Raw genomic sequence first — 14,804 nt, forward strand, 5'->3', positions numbered from 1 at the left:
GACAAAGGTTTAATAACTAGAATCCATAGAGAACTAAAACGTATTAGCAAGAAGAAAACGAGTGATCCCATCTCAGCGTGGGCAAGGGACTTGGAGAGAACTAAGTCCTGGGGGGATTATGCCAAGTTAAGGCTGGCCACCTTGCCCTCAAGACTCCTGAATTCAGGAATTGGCAGTGATAGGGTGAGGTGGGGTCATCTTCTGGTGTGGAAGAATGCTTAGGCAGGAGAAGCCTACCACAGGACAAGCAGAGCCCTCTTGACAAGATTAGCAGAGGAAGCAGCTGTGGGCTCTGTAAGCTGCTCAAATCTCTTTCTCTCGGCAACAACAGTGGCCTTTGTCTTTCAGGGACAAGAAGTGCCCAGATTCTCAGCATCAGGCTAGCTCACTGCAACCTCGAACTCTTGGAGTCAAGAGTTTGCATCCATCTTGCATCAGTCTCTCAAGCAACTGGCTAATTTTTCTATTTTTAGTAGAGATAGGGTCTTACTCTTGCTCAGATTGGTCTTGAACTCCTGAGTTCCAGGGATCCTCCCACCTCAGCCTCCCAGAGTGCTAGGATTATAGGCATGAGCCACAGTGCTCAGACCTCTTTTCACTTTTTAAAATGCGGCTGCTAGAAAATTTCACTCCATTGTTCCATGCTAGTTTAGAGTATAGTTTGTAAAGCAGGGAGTAACAAGCCTTGTACGGCTTTGCAAAGCATACTTCCACCTTGAGGGAAAGGGGAAACTCAAAATGATCTAAGAAGTATAATGAGAAGTCCTACCAGATGGCTGTTTAGATGAGTGTGGCTGGAGTGTGGCTCATATGGGGAAGGGCTACCAGATTTATACAGAGAGACCAGAAAGAGTAATCCAGTGGGAAAATGCTGGACTGGCATGGACATTCTGTGTGTTTGAATCTGAATGCAGAAGAGCAGGGTTTCTTAAGACTGAGGCCAATTGGATTTCACATTCTTCATCTTGTCAGTTTCTTTTACCCTGGTCTGCATTCTTCAGCATTCATCCTTCCACTTGTCTCTGAGAACCTACTGTAGGTTTCTTAGTACCATCAGTTGTGATTGTGTTATTATTTTATTTATTCCAAAGAAAATAGTTGCCAGTTAAAATTATGACATTGTATTGGGCAGCACCTGTGGCTCAGTGGGTAGGGCACCAGCCCCATATACTGAGGGTGGCAGGTTTGGCCCTGGCCAGCTAAAAAACAGCAGTGGCAACTGCAACAAAAAATAGCCAGGCGTTGTGGCAGGCACCTGTAGTCCCAGCTACTTGGGAGGCTGAGGCAAAAGAATCACCTAAGCCCAAGAGCTGGAGGTTTCTATGAGCTGTGTTTGCCTGGCAGCTCTTTGAATGAAACTGATACAACAATATGCAAAAATGTGCTCTTCTTGCATATACTTAGCAGGAATGTTTCAGAGGTTGTCATCTAGGACCATCCAAGGTCCACTCTGGGCATAGCTAAGTATTTGTGGAATGACAAAGGACTCAATTCTCAGGAAAAAATTCAAAAAGTATGTCATGAGTCACATACAACTCACAGGGTGTGCACTGTAAAAATGGATTCAAGTGCTGTGTGAGTTACATATAACTCATGAGCAGCAAACAATAAAAATAAATTTTTCATTAAATTAGAATCACGGTTTTTTGAAGTTTTTAATTCTATTTTCATAATAAAATGCTGTGACCCCAACGAAAAAATATTTTCTTTTTCTCATGTAGCAGTCAATGTGTTAAAAAGAATGAGATTCAGGCCAGGCAAAGTGGTTCCCAGCTGTAATCCTAGCACTCTGGGAAGCTGAGGCTGGTAGATTGCTTGAGCTCAGGTATTTGAGACCAACCTGAGAGAGAGCGACACCCAGTCTCTACTAAGATTACAAAACTATCTGTTTTATCTACTCTAAAACAGAAAAAACTATAGTGAAAGAAAGATCAGTGGTTGCCTGAGCTGGAGGTCAGGGCAAGAGACTGATGGCAGAGGGGTGGGAGAAAACCACCTAGGGCAATGTCAGTACAGCAGGCTCTACTTGGGAGGCTGAGGCAGAGGATCGCTTGAGCCCAGGAGTTTGAGGTTGCTGTCAGCTATGATGACACCATCGTACTCTACCCAGTGAGACTGTCTCAAAAAAAAAAAAAAAAAAAAAAAAAAAGAGTTTCAAAGCTGTTGTAACATTTTGCATTCCCACCAGCAGTGAGTGAATTCCAGTTGCTCCATATCCTTGGCAACACTTTCTATGGACAATCCTTTTAACTTCAGCCATTATCGTAGGTATGTAGTGATATTTCATCACAGCTTTGTTTTCCTTTTCTTTGATGAGAGATGAACATCTTTTCATCTGCTATTGGTCATGCCTATATCTTTGTTTGTGAAGTATCTGTTCAGATTTGCCCATGTTTTTATTATTGGGTAGTTTGTCTTTTTACTGAACTCTAAGATTTTATCTCTCTCTCTATATATGTAAACACACACTCACATACACACTCATGGAACAAGCTCTTTCTCAGATAATATGCTTGCAAACATTTTCTTCTAGTTTGTGGCTTGCCTTGTTTTCATAATTGTGTGTTTCAAAAAACAAATGTTTTTAATTTGGGGGAAGTACATTTTATCAGTATTTTCTTTTACGGTTCATGCTTTTTGTGTTCTGTTTTGAGAAACTGATGTCTAACCCAACACCACAAAAATTTTCTCCTGTTTTCTTCTAGAAATATAATATTTTAGCTTTTAAATTTAAGATCTATTTGGATGCACTGAGTTAATTTCTGTATTGTATGAGGCAAAGGTTGAAGTTTATTTCTATTTCCCATACAGATAACCACTTGCTATTATCTTTTTTTTTTTAATATAAAGACAAGTCCTTACCATATAACTTAGCAATCTCATTTCTCACTATTCACCTAAAAGGACTGAAAACATGTCCAGACACAGATTTTTACATCAATGTTCACAGCAATCTTGTTTTCAATAGCCAAGTATGGAAAAAAAACACACTCAAAAGCACAAAAATACACACGACATAAGGGAATTTCCAAAAACATTGTGTTAACGGAAAGAAATCAAACACAAAACTTTATAACTTATGATGCCATTCATGTAAGATTCTTAAAAAGACAGAACTATAGTGAAAGAAAGATCAGTGTTTGCCTGAGCTGGAAGGTCAGGGCAAGAGACTGATGGCAGAGGGGTGGGAGAAGACCATCTAGGCAATGTCTGTCAACCTTCTTTATCTCAGGGCACACTTGAACCTATAATTAAATTTCCGTGGGACACTTGAATTATGTTGATCAAAGGAAAGAGTAAAAACAAGAATATACTTCCTATACTTTGAACTTCTTTCAAAAATAATTTAATTAATGATCTTTAAAAATTTTCATGGCACAGCTAAGACCCAGGGTGCCATGAAACACTGGTTAAAAGTCACTGTTCTAGGGTGATGAAATGTTGTATATCATCATCATGGAGGAGTTTACATTATAGCATACAGTTACCAAAACTCTACTTTTAAAATAAGCAAATCTTATTGTATGTGAATTATACCTTAACACATCTGGGGGGAAGGTACATCAACAGGAGAAAATGGAGAGGAAGTAAATTAAATATTGAAGAGTGATTCCCTCTGGGGAATTGACCCTTTTATTATTATGGGTCACCTTCTTTGTCCCCGATAATTTTCTCTGCTCTGAAGTCTGGTTTGTGTAATATTAATATAGCAACGCCTGCTTCCTTTTATTTAACGTTAGTGTGGCTGATCATCCTTTATCCTTTTCCTTTGTATGTGTGTGTCTTTCTATTTATAGAGTTTCTTGTAGTCAACATGGAGTTGGGTCTTGCTTCTTGGTTCATTTTGACAGTCTCTGTCTTTTAATTTGGTGTAATGTTTTAGTGATGATTGGTGCAGCTGGTTTAATAGCTACCATATTAGTTTCTGTTTTCTAGTTACTGCCCTTGTTCTTTGTCTTCTCTTTTTCTACCTCTTCCGGTTCAAATAGTGTATTTTGTATGTTTTCATTTTTTCTCCTCTCATAGCTTATCAATTATACTTTATTACTATTATTATTATTTTTTAGTAGATACCCTACAGTTTGCAATATACATTCACAACGAGTCCAAGGCACGGGTAGTTCAAGTGCCTTACAACAAAGTATTCCCACTTCCCTTTGTCCATCCCTTATAACGTTGCCATTCATTTCACTTATCCGTAAGCTATAATCACAGAACACATTGTTGCTACTATCACTTTGAATAAACTATCAACTGTTAGATTAGTTAGGAATAGGAAAAATAAATTTTTTTTTTTTTTTTTTTTGAGACAGAGTCTTGCTCTGTTGCCCAAAAGTATGATGGCCTCAGGCTACAGGTACGTACCACCATGCTTGGCTGATTTTTCTATTTTTAGTACAGATGGGGTCTTGCTTTGCTCGGGCTGTTCTCAAACTCCTGACCTCAAGTGATCCTCCTAGCTTGGCCTCCCAGCGTGCTAGGATTATTGGCATGAGGCACTGGGCCTAGTCCAAAAGGTTCTATTTTACCTTCATCTATTCCTTCTCTAACCTCTTTCTGTTCAAGTAAATCTGAGTTTCTGACCTCTATCACTCCTGTGTGTCTAAGGGAAACTTTTAACATTTCTTGCAAGGCAGGTTTACTGGTGATAAATTCCCTCAATGTTTGTTGGAGGAAGTCTTTATTTCTCCTTCACTTTTGAAAAATAATTTTTCGCCGGGCACAGTGGCTCACACCTGTAATCTTAGCACTTGGGAGGCCAAGGGAGGTGGATTGCTTGCCCTTACAAGTTTGAGACCAGCCTGAGCCAGAGCGAGACCTCATCTCTAAAAATAGCCAGGCATTGTGGTAGACGCCTATAGTCCCAGTTACTTGGGAGGCTAAGGCAAGAGAATCGCTTGAGCCCAAGAGTTTGAGGTTGCTGTGAGCTATGACGCCAGGGCGCTCTACCAAGGGCAACAAAATGAAATTCTGTCTCAAAAAAAAGAAAAAGAAAAAGAAAAGTAATTTTTCTAGATATAGAGTTTAATAAATACTAAATATTTTACTCCACCTTCTTCTTAATTGCATGTTTTCTGAAGAGGAGTCCAATGTAATTCATATTTGCTCTTCTATAGGTAAAGTATCGCCCTGCTTTGGTTTCTTTCAAGAACTTTTCTATTTCTCTGATATTCTCCAGTTTGATTGTGATATACCTAAATGTAGATTTTTTAGTATTTATCTTAGTGTTCTCCGAGCTGCTTACATCTGTGGTTTGATGTCTGTCATTAGTTTGGGAAACTCTTCAGTCATTAGTACTTCAAATATCTTGTCGGTTTCATTTTTTCTTTTTTCCCCTTGGGCATTCCCATTATACATATGTCACCATTTTAATAATTATTCTGAAGTTATTGGATATTCCATTCTGTACTTTTCATTTTTTTTTTCTCTTTGAATTCCAGTTTTAGAGTTTCTATTGACATTTTTTCCAGCACACTAATTTTTTCTGTGGCTGTATCCTATCCACTAGTGAGCTCATCAAAGACATTCATTTCTGTTATAGTGATTTGGGCTTTGAGAGTTTCCTTTCGATTCTTTGAGTTTCCATTTTTCTGCTTATATTACCCATCTGTCCTTGCATGTTGTCCACTTGTTCTTTAGAACCCCTAGTAGGTTACTCATAGTGGTTTTAAATTTATGGGTTGACAATTTAACATCTCTGCCTTATCTGAGTATTTTATGATGCTTGTTCTGTTTCTTCAGATGTGTGTTTTTTTTTCGAGACAGAGCCTCAAGCTGTCCCCCTGGGTAGAGTGCTGTGGCATCACAGCTCACAACAACCTCTAACTCCTGGGATCAAGTGAGTCTTCTGCCTCTGTCTCCCAAGTAGTTGGGACCACAGGTGCCTGCCACAACGCCCGGCTGTTTTTGGTTGCAGCCATCATTGTTGTTTGACAGCCCAGGCTGGATTTGAACCCGTCACCTTAGGTGTATGTGGCTGGCGCCTTAGCCACTTGAGCCACAGGTGCTGAGCTAGATGTGTGTTTTTTTAATCTTTAGTGTGCTTTGCAATTTTCTTATTGCAAGCTGTATATGCAGGGTAAACAGAATTGAGATAAAAAGGCCTTAGTGTGAAGTTTTATGTTTATTTGGCCACAGGTTAGGCTGTGTTTACTCTTTTCTGTAACTATGAGGTTGGGCAATAAAGTTTGTGAACTAATCCTAGAAAAAGGGTTACATACCTCCCTGCTAAAAATTACTACAGTCACCAGATGGCCAAGGTGATTGAAAACGACTGTAGTGATACTTAGCAAGTAAGTATGTAGCACTTTTTCTAGATGAGTTTGTAGACTTCATTGTCAGCCATTCATACGATGACAGCTCTGATGGCCATTGCAGAAAGAGTTCAGAATTGCTTTCAAGTGTGGACTAGGCACTAGCATCAGTGGTGCATATAGCTTCCCATGAGGAGTACTTTACAGTGACTATAATAATATTCAGCAATTAGGTATATGGCACTTTTTCTAGAATAAATTCATGAACTTAATTGTCCAACCTGGCATAGGTGTCAGAAACTAAGTTTTCCTTTGGTATGTTTGTTTTTGTTTTTCTTGTCCAAAAAAAAAAGGTGTGTTCAAACTCTATTGACTTGAAGGAAAATATTCAATGTATTATTGAGACAGGCAAGTTGTAGAAAATACTTTTTAAAATATCCTAAAACATCCTTAAAGTAGAACAGAGCACCAAAGCCATCCACTCTCACACAGCTTACTGGCTATATTAAAATGACTTTTCTATTCTGTTACCTTCATTATCACTTTAGTATTCTAGGAGACTCTTACCCAGGCAAATAGTTCACTATAAGGGCGCCTGTAAGACACATCAACCCTTCAATAGAAAGCATCAACTCACAGTTATGTGCTAAGATTCTTTGATTGCTCCTCAAAATCCTGACCCTACTTCCACAGATCCTAAACTATGTCATGAATTTACCTAATCCTAGTCAAATCCCTGCACCCAAAGACACACTTTAAATTTCAATAAAGTCTGACCTTGACCTTCTCCCTCCAAGAAACTCCATTAAGGTGGTGGTCTCTCTTAGGCAGTAAGTAATAAGTTCAACTTATTCTTAGCAGGTTGTGTTTGTAATAGTTGCAGAGCTGGCATTTGACAGAGTATACGCCTGTTTGTGTTTATGTGAACACAAAGGAAGGTGGGAAAGTAACCACCTCAGGCCATTAAGCTGATTGCCTGGTGGGGGGCAAAATTCTAAATTAATTTTCTTTGTATTAGTTCTCTGGTTGTGGTGGACACATGTCCAACTTATAATCCTGGAGGAGGAATTTAATTAAAAATTTTACAAGAGAATAAAAAAAAATACATTTATTTGCTTGAGGGGCTATGAATCCATTCTCTTTGAGGTTTATAATCCCACAGTGAGCCTTGCTCCATAACCACTCTGGTTCACAGATGAAGAGGACTCTTTCTTGTGCATAACAGGAAACCGGCTTCTCTGTAGTCTCCAGACTTAGCTGCCTTCCTTTACTCAACGTGGAAAATCCCAGTGGAAAACCCTTACTGAAGGGGATGCAGAATATAAACACCTTCTTGCAAAAAGAGGCTCGGTCATTTGGAACATGTCACTTGCCTTCCATTAAGCGCAATGTCCTCTACACCACCAGGGACGAATACGGCTCACCTGCACCAAGGTCTAGCAATTCTGTCCCCATCAGTCATCGTTTCTCAGCCTCTGCCCATTATTTTTCACTAGTCTTCCCCAAGAAAAACAGAAATTCATATACTTTATGACAGAATATAGAGACAGAAATTGTACTGTATCTAGTTCGATGTAGCTCTTATTTAGTAAATTTAAAAAAAAAGAATTAGACTTGCCCGAGATTAGTAAGATTGATTGTTAATATAAAGTTCTTACGGGAAAAACTTTTCTTCATAAGGGGAGAGTATGCGTCTACCTTTCTGCTAAGCAAACCAAAGGTATTTCCCACAAGTATTTTATACCACATCAATCTGAAGGAGGTTTAAGTAAAGCCCAAATGAAGATTGCTGCTTTGTAACATATAAGACAGAAAGGCTGTTTCAGAGAGAGAAAAAAAATTCAGCTTTTTCTGTTATTCCCATTTGCTGACTTTCTTCTTATTCAAATAACAATTGGGTACTGGGTGTATATGCCTGTACCAGCAGTCTAAGTCAAGATCACAATACGGTCTCAGACTGTTCCCCAGGAATCTTAGAGATCAATGCTCAGAGGGCACTTAGAAGTCATCTCCAGTCAATTTCTTGATTTTGTGAATCTTTTGGATTTTTAAATAACATTTAATTTACAAGTCACTTTTTCTAACATAAAATCATTGAAAACAAAGGTATATCTCAACTATAAGGCTTAGAATTATAGGACAACTCGCTTGTTCTTCACATTTTAAGAAATTGAAACTCAAGTAAGTCTGTGGCAAAGCCCAGAATAACCCATATACTTGATTCCCATTTCAGGGTCATGATCATGTCTCTCATTTGAATAATTACACTTAAATAAATAGCTGTAAGAAATAAAAAATGAGGTTTTTAAAAAGCCTTTATATTCCTGCTATATGCAATGTACTTGGTTCTAGTATATTCTGACTAGATAATATTTTTAATTGACTATCAAGAGGTCTGTATTTAGAACATCCCATTCTAAGGGTCAGACCTTAGAAAATAATCTCATTTAAGGTAATACTGCTACTTATCTGAGCACAGATAAACTCATGCAGACCCAGCCGTGAGATATGCCAAATCAATTTCACAGATGAGACAGAAACTAGGCTGAGGGACTGACTTGCCTAACAGGCCAGGCTGGGGTAGGAGGCACTCCCGATAGTCTGGATTGGAACTAGAGGACTTGGCTTGAAACTATACTTGTACACTAGGCAACACTGTCTAGCACCAATGGAGATCGCGAGGTCTAAAGAGCTCTTCTAAGGAAGCCCTTAGTCCTGGCACTAGATGGGGCACGTGTGAACTTAATCAATACTCTATATTCATGGCAGACCCCCATCTGATGGGTGGAGCATGGCAGTAGTGATACGTAAGTCAGCTGGGTCTCATTTAGGATCCAAATGTACCTGGGGCCTAAGAGCCAAGGTCCTGGCCTTTGTGGAAGTTGGTGAAGAAAGAGCCTGGCCAAGAAAAATGGGTCTCAGAGGAAAGCTCCATCATTAGCCATGGAACCTGAGCCAGGACTTGTCTGCAAGCCCAGTGGTGTCACCAAGTGCTGGGCAAATGGGTACCTGAGGCTTGTCCATAGATCAATTCTAAGCCTCACTTACTGAGGGCAGGTGGAGAAGACGCATGTGTGCTCTGGAGTCAGACAAATCTAACTTCTAAAGCCATAGTTTGGAGGTCAGCCCATTGCTATTTAATCTCTTCTTTGCCGTCAACTTTATTTGTAAAACAGGAACAAGAACTATGCCTTCCTCAGGATGCCTGGTATCTGCCAAACTTTCCCCACTCTCATTTCCACTCGGAGAACCAGGGGGAGTGTACCCAAACAGCAGCAGAAGGGTTACAGAACATTCCTCGCGCAACAGAAATCCTGACCCACAGACAGTGGCTCTCAGGGCTTTAGAGTAGCAATGCCTCTGAGGCCCAGGTGAGACTGCAAAGAGCACCAAAGATATAGAAAATATAGAAGTAGAAGCAGGGAAGGGAGATTGTTTTCTTTGAGATGATCAAATCATCTCAGCAAGAAAAGTTTATATGGTTTACTCTTTCATGGAGGTCTCCTATCCTATTGCAGTTAGCAAATCCTAGAAATAAACCCAGAAGGGAAACTGTTCCTTCATGTGCAGATTAACCAGAAATTCAGGCATGAGAATTGACATTTAGAAAGACAAAGAAATTTCTCAGGAGGACTGTACTCTGTGTGGGTCAAATTTCCTTCAAGATTAAAGTTAGGATACAGCATTAGCAAATCCTCCAATTACATAAGCAAGCATCCTGGAGTTGTCCTTAAACCATTTTAAGAAATTTCTACCACCCCAGTAGTGATAAAGGAAAACTTCTACTTGATCCTATTACCATGAGCTTCTTAAGAAAGAATGGGCCACAGCATGGCACTCTACTGAGGGCAGCACAAGTGAGACTCTGTACATGGATGGAGCTGGAACATATTCTTCTTAGCAAAGTATCTTAAGAATGGAAGAAAAAGTATCCAACGTACTCAGCCCTACTATGAAACCAATTTATAGCTTTCTTATGAAAGCTATAATCCAATTATAGCCCAAGAAGAAGGAGAAAGGGGAGAGAAAGGGGAGGAGGGAGGATGGGTGGAGGGAGGGTAATTGATGGGACCAAACCTCCAGTGCATCTTACAAGGGTACCTGTGAAATTTACAAAGTGCAGAATATAAACATCTTAACACAGTAACTAAGAAAATGCTGTGAAGGCTAAGTTAACCAGTTTGATGAAAATATTTCAGATTGTATATAAAACCAGCACATTGTACCCCATGATTGCATTAATGTACACAGCTATGATTTAATAAAAAAAAAAAAGTGACAATCTATATGGCATTGTTTTTTAAAGAACTTTTATAAGATATCAAGAGAAACATGACAATCAAATGCAAAGTGTTAACCTTGACAAGATCCCCATGAAAAACAAAGAAATACAAGACACTTTTAGGACAATTGGGAAAATGTGACTAGGGAACTACTGTTAACTCCTTTTGATATGATAGTGGGAGTGTGGCTGGCCAGGACCTGCTCTTATTCTTAGGAGACATGTGCAGTCCTAATGAGTGCAAAGTATTTTCCAATGATCTGGTAAAATAAAGGGGGAGGGATAAAATATTAAAGTCAGAGATGCAACAGACTCCTCTCCCTTGCGACCCACTTGGATCATTCTGGGAGAAGGCTTTCTCAGTTTCTCTTTATTCCCCCACCAAGTGTTGGGTTTCAAGAGTGTGCCCAGCGCTCTGCAGGAAATTGCCGCTTCAGTCACAAGGGTTTCAAGCTCCTAGAACTCAAAAATATGAGGCAGCATTTATGGAGCTAAATTATCTCTTTATTAGGAAAGCACCAACACCACATTCTTCGAAATTACTGGAATTTTATTTGCCTCAGGCTTATGACTTGCAACCAAAGACATTGTGCAAAGAAAGCAAAGATTAAGTACACTTTAGGGAGAAGGAGACCATACACATTGGTAACATAGGAGATCAGGTTGACGAAAGAAGCCATCCAATACACTATATAGATTGCAATATTCAATAGCGTTTTCAACAGAACTTTTTAAAAATCAAGAGCAAAAAAATTAAGCAGTGTTTACAGTAGACATAAATCTTATACAATTCAAAAAGCATTTTTTTTCAGATCATAGAGCATAAAATGGAAAAATGTATATGCAGCTGAAATCTAACTACTGTACATTTATCACCTATTAAAGTTGCTTATATGTACCACAGTGTAAAAAAAAAAAAATACCGAACAAACAAAAACCTTGAAAATTTGCCTGATGAAAAATAAAATAACCAGTGGCTTTTAATGGCTTCTCCTGGTTATCGGTGCTACAAAAGACAAAAATCTTCTCATCTGAACAGGTGATAAAACCAGGCACGAGCAAACCATTACCAAATTAGACCCGCCCATAGAAATATACTATCCACCCACATATTTTCCATCAAAAGCTTTGTTTGTTTGTTTGTTTTAATCTTTGCGGCCCATTTGGTCACAATATGTTACAAATATTTGTGTGTGTGTTTTTTTTACACCATGATATCATATGTTTGTCTGGCACTATCCTAAAGCTAGTTTATAGATGATGATGATATAGAAACAACCCAGTGACAATACGACAAATGAACTCACTGGGCAGAAATGAGACGGGGAGGAGGGAGTTCAGTTTCACCAAGGAAAAAAGGTCCATATACTGATCACTCATCATCAGTCCCGCTTGCTTCTGATTGTTCCTAGAAGTAAAAGTAAGACGAAATGAAATGAAATCACGTGCACGCAAAAGAAGATACGATGACAAACCATCAAGAGGCAAAGCAGAAAAGAAAGGACATGCTGGACAACAGCTGACCCCTCAAATCTCTTTCTAGGAGATGCCAGAGACACATTTAAAGAGGCATCAACAGCCTCTGTGCTGAAAAGGGAGTTCCTAAATGAAAACCCCAAAGCAAGACCCACTGTCTCTGTTAGTGTTTGCACTCTTTCACTTTGGCTTGAGCAGTTCATGGCTAATGATTTCTATTTTTAGCCCTATGCTTTAAGAAATTCATGGGAAGGGGCGGCGCCTGTGGCTCAGTGGGTAGGGTGCCAGCCCCATATGCTGAGGGTGGTGGGTTCGGCCCTGGCCCTGGCCAGCTAACACAGCAGTGACAACTGCAACAAAAATAGCTGGGCATTGTGGTGGGTGCCTTGGCTGGGCTCCTTGGGTGGCTGAGGCAAGAGAATCACCTGAGCCCAAGAGTTGGAGGTTGCTGTGAGCTGTGACGCCACAGCTCTCTACCAAGGGCAACAAAGTGAGACTGTCCCTCCCCACCCCGCAAAAAAAGAAAGAAAGAAATTCATGGGAGGAAAAAAAGAAACATTTATTTGATGTTTACTCACAGGTGTATTCTAAAGAAATCACAATTGAAAAAGCTGGTGTCAAGCTCCAAGGCTGGAGCAGGGTCATCATTTTGAAACCTGTCACAGTGGAAGCTGTGTTGAAGGGAAATCAAACTAGCACATACACGAAAACGAAAGATTATTTTCCCAGGAAGGAAAAAGTGTGGGTGGCAGGGAAACCCAAAGCTGCTCCGCTAGGTGAAAGAATGTGACGGAGTGGGTTTCAAAAGGCGAGGGTATTCCAAGTTTCTGCCCATGGTTTTACCTTGTTGGCCAGGCAGGGACAGTGCACTGGACTGAGCTGGGTCTGAACTCAGCCTCTACCATTTACTCGCTACATGACCTGGAGCAAAACGCACATAACCTAAGTACTGGTTTCTATAAAATGCAATATCTTGAAAGTGACATCTACCTCATGATGCTGATAGAAGCATTAAAGACACTACCTTACAAGAAGGTGCCCATTTCAGGCCCTGCCTCAATAAATGTTCCTTGGATTTTTCCAAATATTAAAAATAACACCTCCAGGTGCTTAAAAACTCATTTGGGTCTTTTTTTTTTTTAATGACCCCTTACGAATCAACTCAAGCCAAAAACTCTGAACTCAAAACCCCTTTTCTCATTCTTCTATTCAATCTACTTCTGTACATTAGGCACCATGCTGGGTGTGATGGACATAAAATATTAATGGGCCAAGGAGAAAACCATATTTATAAGCAAGCATGTGGGAAGATTAAAAAAGGGGGAAAAGGGAACTTGATTGAGTAGTTTTTCATTTTTGAAGACTATTAAAAAAGCAATAAACAAAGCCCCCAGTTCTTTGTTCTAAATCAGGCAGCTCTGTTCATATCCCTCAGTAATGAAATCTCACCAAATCTTGACATTTCCGTCCCTGGATAATAAAGTGGCAACGTGGAGGGGTCATGGTAACGTGGGGGCACAGCAGCAGCGGGAGGACTTCCCGCCCCTGTCCGTGCCAGCTTCACTTACGTGTTCGTCCTGCTCCTCGTCGCTGTCAAAATCACTCACTACAGGTTTGGCTTTTCCTCGATTTGGCCTTTTCTTGCCTTTTCCTTTGTCCCGGCCTTTCTCGTCTTTTTTATTGAGCTTGATTTTCACCTTAACAGATTTTGCTATATTCAAAATACACAAAACAGACACCGATAAGGCATCACGGGGAAAATCTCTGTAGGAGCAGTAAAACAATATTTTTATAAATAGTATAACCTGCTGGGTGTGGTAGCTCACGCCTATAATCCTGGCACTCTGGGAGGCTGAGGCAGGAGGATCACTTGAGCTCAAGAGTTTGAGAGCACCCTGAACAAGAGTAAGATCCTGGCTTGGTGCCTGTAGCACAGTTACAACAATGCCACATATACTCAGGATGGGTGGTTCGAACCCAGCCCAGGCCAGCTAAACAATAATGACAAGTGCAATAACAACAACAACAAATAGCCAGGCGCTGTGGCCGGCGCCTAAGCCCAAGAGCTGGAGGTTGCCGTGAGCTGTGACACCATGGCACTCTACCAAGGGTGACATAGTGAGACTCTGTCTCAAAAAAAAAAAAAAAGAAAAGAAAAAGAAAAAGAGCCTATCTCTATTAAAAAAAAAAAAAGTGTGATGGTATACGTCTGTAGTCTCAGATATTCAGGAGGATGAGACAAGAGGATTGCTTAAGCCCAAGAGTTTGAGGTTGCTGTGAACTACGATGCTGTGGCACTCAACCCAGGGCAACAGAGTAAGACTTTGTCTCAAACAACAGCAACAGAACAACAGTATAACCCCAGAGTGCCTGGCACAGTACCGACTTAGTGCCTGTTCTCCCTCTCACATCTGCTTAGCACCCCCTTTCACTCTGCAAGTGCATCTCTGTTTGGAAGATAAATTAGACATGGATCATCACTAAAAAGGCAAAAAGAGGAGGCGAGGTCTCATCAGGGATAATGAGGGGCTCCTTCCTAGTGTGTGGAGGGGTATGGGCATTTATTTAATAGAACTTTCACATTAAAAAATACAAATAAGTGCGAAGGGGTATAAAGAAGGCCAATAATTTAATTGTGTAGGTAATTCCAGCTGACTTAAACAAAAAGAAAATTCAAATAGTTGAATAATATTCTTAATATTTATAAGCCTCTTTCCCCCCATTTCTTAAGCCTCTTTCTCGTGATTATTTCCAGGAAAACAATCCAAATATGCAAATACGTCATTGGTGGG

General features: G+C 40.0%; 1 protein-coding gene across 1 annotated transcript in view; it reads right to left on the reverse strand.

Annotated features, from left to right (window-relative positions):
- Window positions 1-11,025: 11,025 nt before the first annotated feature.
- The window catches only part of SMARCA2 (SWI/SNF related, matrix associated, actin dependent regulator of chromatin, subfamily a, member 2), a 169,304-nt gene continuing 165,525 nt past the window's right edge, over window positions 11,026-14,804 (reverse strand). Inside the window, 2 exon segments of the mRNA XM_023509150.1 lie at window positions 11,026-11,944; window positions 13,581-13,723. Coding sequence (XP_023364918.1) covers window positions 11,909-11,944; window positions 13,581-13,723 — 179 coding nt within the window. The 3' untranslated portion in view covers window positions 11,026-11,908.

The sequence above is a fragment of the Otolemur garnettii genome, unplaced genomic scaffold (assembly GCF_000181295.1).
Source record: "Otolemur garnettii isolate 467f Iridium unplaced genomic scaffold, OtoGar3 scaffold00006, whole genome shotgun sequence".
Lineage (NCBI taxonomy): Eukaryota > Metazoa > Chordata > Mammalia > Primates > Galagidae > Otolemur > Otolemur garnettii.